General features: G+C 39.3%; 1 protein-coding gene across 1 annotated transcript; it reads left to right on the top strand.

Moving 5' to 3' along the window:
• Window positions 1-1582: 1582 nt before the first annotated feature.
• On the top strand, window positions 1583-8686 carry LOC103373623 (BRCA1-associated protein-like; the record flags this gene model as incomplete). The annotated part of the gene is made up of 5 exons (XM_008303546.1): window positions 1583-1716; window positions 1792-1881; window positions 1987-2090; window positions 2831-2970; window positions 7925-8686. Coding segments are annotated over 5 exons (698 nt in total), but the record flags the coding sequence as incomplete, so codon positions are not given.
• Window positions 8687-13155: the final 4469 nt, after the last annotated feature.

Here is a 13155-nt window from a genome sequence, read left to right on the forward strand (position 1 = left end):
ACCCTGACACTTAATTACAAAACCACAACGAGAACAGCTTCCTCCTACCTAAACGCTCTCATTCAGATCTACATTCCCTCTCTCTCACTCCGCTCAACCAACCAAAACCGCCTGATACAACCACTGCAACAGGGCCTGAGGTCGATAGCTAGACTCTTTTCCTCTGTGGTTCCGCGCCGGTGGAACGAGTTACCAAACTCTGTTCAATCTGCTGACTCCCTCTCAGTCTTTAAGAAAAGACTAAAGGCCCAGCTCCTTACTGAACACCTTTGCAATTGACAGGCCGAAAACAAACAAACAAAAGAAAACAGAACTAAATAATCCTACTGCCTCCCACACAGCCTGCTGTTGGCATCAACACCCTGTCACACTTGGATTTGTTCCATGGCACTTATCTAGATTGTTTTCTCCTGACTAGATCCTTGCTTGTGTCTGCTCTCAGATGTACGTCGCTTTGGATAAAAGCGTTTGCTTAGTGAAATTGTAGAAATTGTAGAATTGCTACAGAGGCAATGAAGTTGCAAGAAAGAGTTTAAAGTTTTCAGACTGTTGATGGAAAAAATCTTCTGTATATAAAGTATACCTCTTGACCTTATTACCTCAATTAAGAAACCTAAATAAGTCTGTAGAGCTATACAGGGGAACCACATAAACCTGATCTCTGAAAGCAAACTGGGATTATTTTCCCTATCATAGGTGATCAAGCCTGGCTGGATACAATGTGGGGTTTAGGGATGCTTGTTAAAGCAGTATTGGACTATAGTGAGTTTTTGCAAAATTCTTTTAGTTGATCCTTTGAACCAAAGCAGTTTCTGAGCGTATTAAACATTTACCAAATGCCCAGAAGTGTTACAAGTATTGGGAAAAAAATTAAGGCTCCACATACTATAGATATTTAACATCTTACATTTTTTTGCTTGTCCCCTCTCTGCTCTGTGTAAACACAGCCTGCAGTTCAGCTGAAAAGTCTTTAAATTTTTGTGACATGACTGTTGGTCACCGCTGAGTCAGTAATGGCTTCTCTGTTGTGCTGAGGAGCGCACATCATTTATTTATTTTTTGTCTGAAAACATTATTTTGGCAGAATTTTTTAATTTTGCATACAATATATTGATTTTGATGTAATATCCTGATTTTAAGCTTTGTTTAGGTTTTCTATCAAAATGGCAAGTCTCAGCTGAGTAGCTCAAAACTGTTGAGGAAAAAAATCTGACGTTTCTGTTTTTTCAGTTTCTGTTTGAGAAATGGTTTAATTTTAGCAAATCTTTTTTTTTTTTAAAGGCAGCAGGCCTTTTAAACCCCAGGTTTTGTGGTTCAGAGGGTTAACTGCTTATCCAGTTTTGCTATAAATTGTCAGAAAATAGTGAAACAGCCTCACGGTGATGCACTCAGCTGGCTTGTCTTGTTCAGCCAGCAGTCCAAAACCTCAAAATTTTCGCAATAAAATAAAACAGAGAAGAAGATTCTCAGGTTTGAGGAACTGGAACTAGAAAGTGTTTGACATTTGTTTCTGATATATCTTTAGCACAAAGAACCTGTTGTCATAAATAGCTGACTGTTGACTTTCTGCTTATCGGTTAAGCAACTCTCTGTGCTTGTTATGCAGATAACTATGTGCATCGGCTCGTGGCCAGCAAGACCGACGGGAAGATGGTGCAGTATGAATGTGAAGGAGACACCTGCCAAGCTGAGAAAATTGATGCACTCCAACTAGAAGTAAGCTTTTACTTTTGTTATTTTGTTTGCAACATCAATGTAAAAAGGTTCTAATTGAGTTCTTCCTGTGTTCAGTACTCATACTTGCTGACGAGTCAGCTGGAGTCTCAGAGGATTTACTGGGAGAACAAGATTGTTCATCTGGAGAAGGAAACGGCCGAGGAGGTACTGAAGGACTCTGAATAGGTTTAAGTGTGTCTATTAGCTGATACGAGACTCTTTGATCATAACTGTGCTTGTATAACTCCTGTCTACATGTATATCTATCAGATTAACAACATGAAGGCAAAATTTAAGGAGACGCTGGAGCGCTGTGACAACTTGGAGCAACGACTGGGAGAAATAACCAAAGAAAAGCAAAGCATGGATAAAAAGTAGGTGTGGCATTACGCATATTGTGGACTCATCAGTCCACCTGCAGTAATTTAGTGTATCACTTTTTGCTGTCTCTGAAATTATACACTTTACTGTCTTTATACTGTATTTATATATATATGTCACCTTTGGTACACTAAATTCAGCTCAAAAAGCATTCCTAAAGAAAACAACTAGAAAGTCTAAATACATGTTCAAAGAGGAGTTGAGCAATAAACAGATAAACAGATACAATCAAGCACACACTATTTCCACAAAAACCTCCCAGGTGTTTTTCTCACAAATTTATGCAAACATTTCCAGGAAACAGCCAGATAACACATCCTGGATTATTAGATGGGAAAGTGAAGCAAGTGGGGTGTAAATACTCTGTTTTAAGTTATGTAGTGCTACAATTCATCCTTTTCCCAGCAAACACTTTGACATGTCACATGTCACTCTGCTGTAATGAGTTCCGTTAATTAGGTGTGTCAGTTTGTTGATCTTAGATTTGTGCATGCTGACTCACATTATTAATGTTGTTGCTTTCCCTGCTATGACAAGTCGAACAACAAGTTAAATAAGGAAAATCTATTGTTTATTACAAGTTGGCCACAATGGTCAAGAATGCAAAATGAAAGCTTTAAATTAAGTCATTTATTTTAAGGCTCGACACTGAAGAGACTATAGGGGTTGTTTCTGAAAACAGAAACTGTTTCTGTTTCTGAAGCTGGTGACATGCAGCTCCACTGTGTTTCAGGTGTATTCAGTTGAACAGTCGAGTGGTGAAGCTGAGCCAGGAGCTGAAGGAGGAGCAGGAGATGAACCACTGTCTGAGAGCCAATCAGATGCAGCTGCAGTCACAGCTCGCAGAGGAGGAACGCAAAGGAAAGGAGAGCGGTGAGTGACAAGGGGAGAGTTAGTGATACAGCTGTCTCAAAATGGTTTCTAAATTATCCAGAAGCTGGGCGCCCTGGTAGCTCAACCGGAAAAGACAGCACCCCGTGTACAGGGGCTACAGTCCCTGATGCAGCGGCCGTGATTCGAGTCCAGCCAGCGGCTCATTTGCTGCGTGTCCTTCCCCACTCTTCTCCCCATGTTTCCCTGTCTCTCTTCACCATCCTGTGTGAATTAAGGCAAAAAAGCCTATATAAGAAAATAATTTTTTAAATCATCCAGAAGCTTTAAATAATTTTCTACAAACCATCACAGCACAGTAGTGAAACCTTCTACATCACACTAGGTGGGGTGGATGCAGTATCATGCTGGTATCACATTGTTATCACAGGGAATGATGGAGAAAGCACAACCTGGACGAAACTGGCTTCACAAGCAGATTTGATTTAAAGGGTGTTGATTTGTCAGCAGAGAAAAAATGTGGCAACGAAAACATTCTGTTCATCGGTCGGCCAGAGTCGGATGATCAGTTGGATTGTTTTAATGAGAAATACAGAAGCGCTACCAGTCCACCAAAAGATGTACAGTGATGTTAAAGAGCACTTCTTCTTTTCTCCCAAAATATTTTTGGTCGAGTACAAATACCATTTCACTGAGAACACTTTAACGATAACAGACAAGCTGTCTGTCATAAACTTTCTCCCAGAATTTACATGAATTTGTCTTCTTAGCCCTCAGAACTCCAAAACCTGCTGGCAGGTTTGAAAGACATGTTAAAAAAATCCACAGAATGACTCCATTTATCAGTCAGAATCTGTAAAAACTAAGAAAACCTAAACCTAAAATCGGTCTATTTCATCAAAATCACATTATTCTATGGGTTTGTTAAAAATTTAACCAAAGGCAACCCATCTGCATTAACCACACTCTGTAAAAAATTAAAAAAAAACAGCTAATTTATAAGATAAAAAAAATCTACACTTATCGGCACAAGCAATAGTCATCACTGACTCAGCTGTAACAAACAGTCAGGTGACTAAAATTCAAGGTTTTTCAAGCTGAACTGCAGGTTATTTTTATACAGAGCAGATAGGATGGGAACAAATTAAAAGTAAAACATGTTGGATAAATAAAATAGATGCACATATAACACACAGAAGAGTAAGTTGTTGGCAGATATATTCAGCATATGAAATATCAGTCTAGGGTTGATGTGCAGAGTCATGTGAAAAACACTGTTTGTGGAGGTTTCAAGATATCTAAAGTATGTTGGAGCCAGTTTTTCCAGTATTGCTAACACTTGTGAGCACATGATAAATGCTGGACACATTGATTCTGGTGTTTTTAGTTGTTGGAAAGTGAATATTCAAAGAAACTGAACTTTCCTTTTTTTATGATTTATAGCTGTAAATCTATGTCATACTGCACAGAGGACCTTTCTCTCTACTTATTCCAGTGGTTGTGCTGTTTCTAGGACTTTATATTAAAGTGAAAAATGAGACCACTGTGAGGAAAAATATGACTGGAGCAAAAACAATGTTCAGAAACTGTTAATCTGTAGGGTTAACCTGTAAAATCACCAGGCACTACCAACTAAAAATGAGAACTTGCCACCTGAATGTTTTGTACATTACTTTTTACAAATACGAGAAAGGACCAATAATACATTTGTTAGCATATTTTTGCATCTGCTGTGTCTGAACTTCATCAGTTGCACAGGTGTGATCCAGTCATTTTTATTTTGTGGTAAAGGAGAGCAACAGTGCAACACAAGCAGACTGAGGTGGAAAGTAGATATTTAATCAGGTTTGTTTTAGTCGATACAGAGCCAACATTTGCTCATCGTTTGCTGATTCCAAATGTATGTTCCTTTGTATAAGTCATTGCTCCACACACAAATTTCTAAGTGTAGTTAATGTCTAACTAAAGATTCCAGAGCAACAGGCCAACGCTGTGGAAGATTGGCGAACAGGAATGAATGAAATGTTCAAATGTGGTTCCACGCACGTTGAAGAAAGGTCATGCAAGCTTGAAGCGAGACAAGTACTTTTTATTATTGAAAATGCAAACAAATACTTCCTCTTTACACAGTAATATTTGCAAATCACAAACAAATTGCTGCCACGCATGAAGCCGAGGATGTAGATGGGTGTAGTTAGACTCTGCAGCTAAATGGGAGTTGCATATTAATAGACAGTAAGTGTTTTTCAGCAGGTGGACAAAGTAAAATGCAGTCTCTGTCTATAAATCCATCATGTACAAATTCTCATTAAACCAAAAAAAAATAAATCATGTTTAATGCAGTAAAAGTTCCAAACTTTCCCAAGTAACTGCACCTTTTTATTATGGAAACACTGAGTTCACCGTTTGCCCTGTGTACAGAGTGACATTCAGCATAGGAAGGATTTCATCACTGCTTTACCTGAGGGCAACGTAAATGTCAGGTTAGAGGTTTGAATGGAAATTTTAGGACCACAGCTTAGACATACCTGTATTTTCACTTCCGCATTTAGCTCCGAGGATGAGGAATGTTCAAACAAATGTCCCACAGTCCTCTTTGTTTATGTGAAAGGAACACACACTTTGTGCCATTTCACTTGTTTTGATGAGTTTCAAACACAGTCTTCACGTTACATTTGCTATCCTGCTGGAGTCAAAAGGAATCCACATACAACAACCGCAGTTTTCCTGTTGATGTGTAGTAACATGACTGTAGTCAGAGTTTCGTAAGAGGATGTTAGGTGACACTCATACATTAGACTCTTGCTAGCTCCCTCATTACGTGACTCAGGCTAAACGAACACTTGTAAATGTATTCATGATGTTTCTGGTGTGTTGCACTGTAAACATAATATATATAATATAACCCATATATCTAAGATAAGCTACAGTTTACTAACAGCATCTGGACTGCAGTGACATGAATGGAAGTTGACATGACTGGTACAGGGCTATGGCTTGCTTTAGGAGCCTCCGTTTTTTTGTGCTATGATGCATTTCCCTCCAAGATCTGAAAATGTATACCACTTGTTGTCTCATCTTGAGTGTTGCTGATTAGCACAATGCACAATAAATAAGAACACAGCCTTCTTAAGCTGAATCACACACATATTACTTTGTTTTACTGCCTAGTTATACCAAGTGGCCCTCTGTAACTGGTACACTAGCTCATCTAGATCTATATATTATGTTTAGCTCTCTGTATTTAGGTTTCCACACTCTTTGAGCAGCTTTTCTAATGTTTGTGGGTTGAAATGTTTATCGGGAAGCTGACACAGCTGTGAGGCGACGTTGACCTTCAGGGCCAGCAGTGAGGGTTGTGTATATTACATACATATAAGTTTAAACGTGTGTCAGGTGAAGGATTTGTGCTAATATATTATGTTTACAACTTTACTGAACTCTACACTTATCAGTAGCTGAATAATTCTTCTTTACAATACTCTAAAGTGTCTATAATTAATGTTTTTATCATGACAATGTGTCAAATGAAATTGTTAAAACTGTCGCAATGTGAGATGTGTTGCAGTTGAACATGCAGCTCTCAGGTTTACAGAGCCTCACAGTGAGCTATTGTTAGTTCCCTGTGCAGCCCACAATTTTCCTGAGAAAATGAAAAATGACCCGCTAAGCAATGAACGACACACAGACGCTGTTAGCTGGTGAACAAAGTGGTGTATTTAGCAGCCTAAGAGAAAGATATACGTTTTGCACAAACTCCACTCCAAATGAATCACCATGCTGCTCTGGTACTGGTGGGTTAATAAGAAATGTCTAATCACATTTAATTATACGACTGGCATTTAAAACATCTGTGTGTTTCCATTACAAGAAGTAAACAGCACATTTTGCTTTTGGCTCTCTCACAGCTCATAGTTCATGGGTAATAAACAGTAGTGTTGTTCATATAAAAAAAAAAAAGCAGAGTGTTGGACAGAGAGCAGTGATGGGAACTTTTCTGATTAAATGCTCACCTTCAGAAGAGCTAAATGAGAGGAAATGCTGGACTCACATCTGACTTTAGATGAATGATTATGTGGCACTGTAAATGCCGGATGTGTTAATAAGTAACTGTTTGCTCACATATCAACTTAAGAGGTGGTAATATGTGATGCTGTGTTCAGAGCTGCTGCTCCTACAGGCCAGTTTGTTCTTACTGTTTGTACATGCTTTAGATCTACACTGCTCAAACACAAGAAATTCTCCAGAAATCCTGGTTCCACCCTCTGTTCTCTGCACACCTCACGAATAATGACATTGACAAGGTCTTATATCAATAAAAGGCAGAGGAAAGCCTGATTACTCTTTGCTGGGGATCACAAGGATTGGACTGTTGATGATTGGGCTAAGGTTCTCTTCAGTGATGAATCCAATTTTCAGTTGATGCTCACTCCAGCCAACTTACAGGTTAGAAGGAAGCCTTGAGAAGCCTACAAACCAGACTGTCTTGCCCCTACAGTAAAACATGGGGGTAGATCAGTGACCATCTGGGGTTGTTTCAGTATGGCTGGAACAGGGCAAATGCAATTGTGTGAAGGGCGAATGAACCAGATCATGTACGGGGCTACTCTTGAAAACAGTCTTCTTCCATCAGCTGGAAAAGTCTTTCCTGCCTCAAATGACTGGATTTTGCAGATTTTGGGTATCAAGAAAAACATACAAAATGGCTGGACATCAGCTCTTAAATTAAACTCTCATGAGCTATTTTTGTTGTTATCATTGTATTTGTCCAAACACATATACCTTTACTTGTACCAAGCATTAAAATGAAAAAGAAATTGAAGAAAACAAGGGCGACTAATTTTTTTTTCCATGACTGTAGGATGCAGAAACTATGAATTGCCTTCGATCTGAAAAATAAATTGTTATATCCTCTTTAACTTGTAGTAAACTGACTGTGCTTTTTCTTCTGCAATGTATTGAACATCTGTTTTATTGTCTGGTGTTTTTTCTGTAGGAGATCGTAAAGACGTGGCGATAACAGAGCTGCAGGAGCAGCTCAGAGACGTGATGTTTTACTTGGAGACCCAGCAGCAGATCGAACACCTGCCTCCCGAGGCTCGCAGTGAAATCCAGGAGGGACAGATCAACATCCCGGCTGGCCCGTCAGACGGTGCCCTGGGCTCGGCCGGGGCGGGCCCATCCTCCAGCAGGGGCAGGAGAGGCCGGGGCAGGAAGAGGAAGTAGGGCAGAAACTGTACAGCAGCCTCTCGGTGTGGACACGTTTCCGGCTGTACTTTTGTTAACGTGTCTGCATCGTTGTGGCTCCACAGAAAGCACTCAGAGAGGACGACTTCATGAAGAAAGAGTAAATAGTGATGATATTTACCTGCACAATTTCCCACTTATGTAGCTTCTGCAAGAAGAAGAGTGGAGCATGTGGGAGGATCGCTCAGTCAAGACATCAGTGATGTGATGTACATAACGTCTGCTGTTTTCAAATCCTAAGAGTATCTATTTTGGTCATAAGTAGTATTTATTTGATCAAAACTATGTTTCTTTGTGCCCAGTTTAGTACCATGTGTTCTTATCAAAGTCTGTCTGGCTTTTTTATATTTCTTTAAAATATAAAGGTGACAGCTGAGCAAAGAGAACCTCTAGATGAATGTTTGTTTTGTGCAAAGGAAAATAATGACCACATTTTGTCATTGTTAGACTTTTTTTTTTTTTTGTTCTGGACTAAGATTGAACAGTAGTTTATAAAGACAGACAGAAGAGAGAGAGATTCTGACCTGCTGCTGTGTCTTTTCTCAGCAGTTCATTGGTGTTGAAAAGTCCAGTGACAGCAGTCAGTGCATGTCCAGCTTTGTGTGAAGAGCACGAGGCCTGTTTTCACTGTGTAGGTCAGTGATTCCCAACCACAAGTGTGAGCACTGCAAGACCAGGAAGAAACAGAGGAGCTTAGGTAAAGTGAAAAATATACTATATCATTGTTATTTCTCATAGTATCCAGTAAACCCTGGGCTCTTACTGGCTGATTGCAAAGGAAGCACCTCCAACCAACCCCAGTACTGTACTTGTACAATTTTGAGATACTTGTACTTCTTTTTTTTTTTCTTCTACTCCATCACATTTCCAGTAGAAATATTGTACATGTCACTGCACAACAATAGTTTATTTTTACAGGTCTAATACTTCCCAGCTAATTTCATGGAAACTTTCTCAATAAATCAAAAACTTGCTGTATATTTCCAAGAAAGTCATGTGCACGTTGGTATTAATTAGAAACCTCACCTCACCTACCTTTATGGACTATAATGACTGGCTACTTAGGGTTTTTCTTGCAAAGAGCAATTGTTGGAGCTTTGCAAAGAGATTTTAGCCAGTGCCAAAATGATAAGAATTGTTTGTTTTGTCCAGTTTAATTAATTGGAGCTGCTTTACCCAAGCATAATGCACTTTTTTTTGTAATCAGATGTTCAGAAATACAGAAAGTTTGATAGATTTCTGTCACATAAGGTGACACAGACCTGTACTGATTGTGCTTGCTGCTGTGCATTGTTGCCTCTCAAAGGTGCATTCTGAGCAGAAAAACCCTGAATGCTGTACAAACACTGAGATCTTTCCCCTTATGTTTACTACAAAACCATTCCAAGCTGAACACCAGTTTTTACTGGGAAAATTTCCATGAAATAGTTGGGGGAAAAAAACCTGTGAAACTGAGAGTTACACACTCCACCACTTTTTTTTGGCAGCTGTAGTTTCTTTACATACGAAACATATCTTCATCTTCTCAAATATGATGGACTGCTGTAGCAGTTACCTAATTAATTGGTTAGTGGACTGAGAAAGGTTAAGCCTTTAGATTTCAAAACGCAAATACTATTGTTTAAGCTTCACCGAATGCATCTGGCTGCAGTAGTTTTAATTTACCTGCAGTTATATGTAATGAATGACATGCGCATTGGGAGCAGGCCTTTAGGTTTTAAGAACTTAAGATAAGCACTTCTCCCTGTGCAGCGTGGGCTCTCACCATGTTTGCCGGCTTCCGCCTGCAGTCCAAAAAAAATGCTGACATCAATTGGTGATTCTAAATTGTCCATAGGTGTGAATGTGAGTGTGCTTGGTTGTTTGTCGGTTGTTTGATGGACGGGCGACCTGTCCAGGGTGTCCCCTGTCTTCACCTTGAGTCAGCTTAAATAGACTCCTGTTCCCCTATGACCCTACAGAGAATAAAGTGGTGTATGTATAGATAATAAACGAATGGATGAAAAGCAGCTTTAATATGCCAAAGTATTAGCAAGCCCTCTGAACCTCCAACACTCCTGCTCCTGTGGGATCATTTTTCATGACACTATAAAGTCCTGCACCTTAATGGAAACAGCACAACCATGGCTAGAAGGAGAGAGATGAGGAACTCCAAAATGTGTATTGTTGATTATAAAAAACTGTTGTGCCGCTAATCACAAACAAGAAATGTTACGTTTCTTTGATTACTAATTTTACAATCATGATAAATCAGGAATCAACATATTCAACATTTTTAAGGCTCCACTGGTGCTGCCAACACTGGAACACCTCGATACACTCAGCATTTGTCACACAACTTTGCACATCAACTCCAGAAAGATGTTTCACCGTGCTTTATGTATCTTACAACAGCTTGCTCCTCTGTATACCTTTTTTGAGCCATGCTTCCTTTATTTTCCTTCTTTAAAAAAACAAAAAAAGATGACATGCCTTACAAACCTTGGAGGGTTAATCCAAGGAAAATCTACAGCTGAAACAGTTAAAAAACAACCATTAGTTGCAGTGTGATTATTGTGATTAACTCCACTTAACCAGCTGTGACATTAAAATGCTTCCTACATGCTAACATGTTAATTAAAATATACTATGATGACCTGGAGGGTGCCATTATGTCGTGCTAAAGTCCTTTTTTGTTCTCTCTGTTGTCACATTTGAGTAACATTTGCATACTTCTATCATCACTATTAGCGAGTCAGCTGAACGGTTGGGAACCACTGATCTGTCTTTTCTGACATGTGATGTTTAAGATGTGACTCTGTCCTGCTTACAAAGCTCTGATCAGAGCATATTCTGAAAACATTAGCGGGCTCTGTTTTCTTTAAGTTACGACCCTGAATAAGGTGTCTAAATAAAGCAAGAAATGAGGCGATAAAGTGGTTTATTTTTGTTAGATTCAGTGCTTCTTTTAAACAGTGTAGAATGTTCATGTTCAAGCTTTAGATTGATCCAAAAGGCCTTAATTAGGAACAGTGATGTAGAAAGCACACACTTGTGTTTTTCCTCATATATGTATACTTGTATTAACAGCATGAGATCATTTATACTCAAGTGGACAGAGATCATTTCTAATTAATAAATGATTTTCCCCCCAACATGAGAGCCTGTAAGGGAATAGTTCAGCATGAATAATACCACGCAAATATCTGGTAAATGCAAAATACGAGGTGCGATCAAAGAGTTCAGAGTCTCATGTGAATTTGAATTTGACTGCCATCCTTAACAAAGTTGAACAGTGATACTCTGCTCCCAGTGCTCCTGCAGCACTATTAACACTCCGGGGAAGTGCCATTATCTTAACATGGTCAGCACTATCTACAGTGAGAAGTGAATCTCCTAAATTGAGTCAAAACAGTGACCCTCTAACTTCAGTTTTCTTTTGGGAAAGAGGAAGAAGTCACAGGGAGACCACAAAGACCAATGGTTCATTTAGGAAGTAACTATTGTGAAATGTGTTGGTAGAACCCCTGATGTAATCACTCCTTCCAGTCTCTCCGGACATTACAGTAGAACTGTGGCTTTACAGTCCAGTGTACAAACATGTAAATGTTGAAGAAACCAACATTTGAGTGGATGTTCCTTCTTCTGACTTGAAAACTGCAATTTTTCCACTGTGAAAGCTTCTCTTTTTTTTAACTTGGTGTAGCCCCAGACCCTCTCTCTTGACCTGTGATGATCTACTACTGGCTCTAGCTTCATATTTACTATACAGACAGAAGGTTATTCATCTTCTCTGCTCACCCTCAGCAAGAAATTCATTCCCTAAGTTAATTCATGCAGATGGAAAACAGAGCTGGAGTTTATATATGTTTTCAGAGAGAAAGAACTGATTTGTGTTGGGTTTTTTGGGGTTTTTTTCTTGGTTTTTGTTATTTTTTAGCCTTGTCTGAGTTGTTAAACCAACTAAACAGGATGAGACTTTTGATAAACATCTTAACTTGTCAGCTTAGTTTCAGTTCAAGACAACTTTTCTCTGAATGCATCTTTTACCATAAAAAAAAAAACACATTTTCATTTTGTGGTTGTTGCCTCTGAAGTTGTGCACCGATGTTCAATAAAATGTTCTCAAAAGTTGCACTGAATCACTAATGGCTTCTCACTGCTTTGAGATAAGGCGGTGAAGTGAAACACATGCGTGTCAGATGGGAAGCAACACGAACACACGTGCTAAAAATAAACTTTGTCACTCATCTGCAGACGTAAAATCTGTAGCAGCAAACTGCAACATCTGCCCCGAGAAAAATGCTGTCGTGTATGACTAATCCCCCTCACGTCTTACTACAACATTAACAGTTTACTCACACCAGCTTGTAGAAAGTAAACTGTGTACAGAGCCTGGATGTAGCTGCGCACAGAAATACAGACTTCCTGAGATGGTAACTCCATCTTCACAGTAATTCTGAAAGTCTCTTTGTGAAGCATTCACCACTATCGCCTACCAACAGTCAGGTTTTATGAATGTGCCATCTACCTACTCACACAGTATGTTGGCAAGCTGGTTACACATCAGTTAAGTTTAGTGTTTGTGCAGCGCAGCATGTTGCAAAATGTATTTTTACACCTGTAGTCGTAGGCAAATGTTTCCGTATGCAAATAATCACCACATCTCCTGTTCTGTTTTTATCCAGGCCTACTGCCCCTGTATAACTACAGGCCTGCAACTACAAAACTGGCTTCTGAAGTTAGTGATTAATCTTTCGTTGACAAAATGCTGAACAGAGAAACTGTGACGGGCCAAAATGGTCCCCACAAATATTGAAGTTACTACCGTGTGAGCAGAAAAAATACATTTGAGGAGCGACAACCACAGAAAGTAAATTAAAAAAAAAAAAAAAAAGTTGACTGACTGATCTTCACTAAGTTTGTCACCGTAGTTTCACTGAACCATACAGCTGCTGGAGGGTCTATTTCAGCACCCGTGCAACTTTGTAAAAAGGCTTC

This window comes from Stegastes partitus, unplaced genomic scaffold, assembly GCF_000690725.1.
Source record: "Stegastes partitus isolate 25-593 unplaced genomic scaffold, Stegastes_partitus-1.0.2 Scaffold2031, whole genome shotgun sequence".
Classification (NCBI taxonomy): domain Eukaryota; kingdom Metazoa; phylum Chordata; class Actinopteri; family Pomacentridae; genus Stegastes; species Stegastes partitus.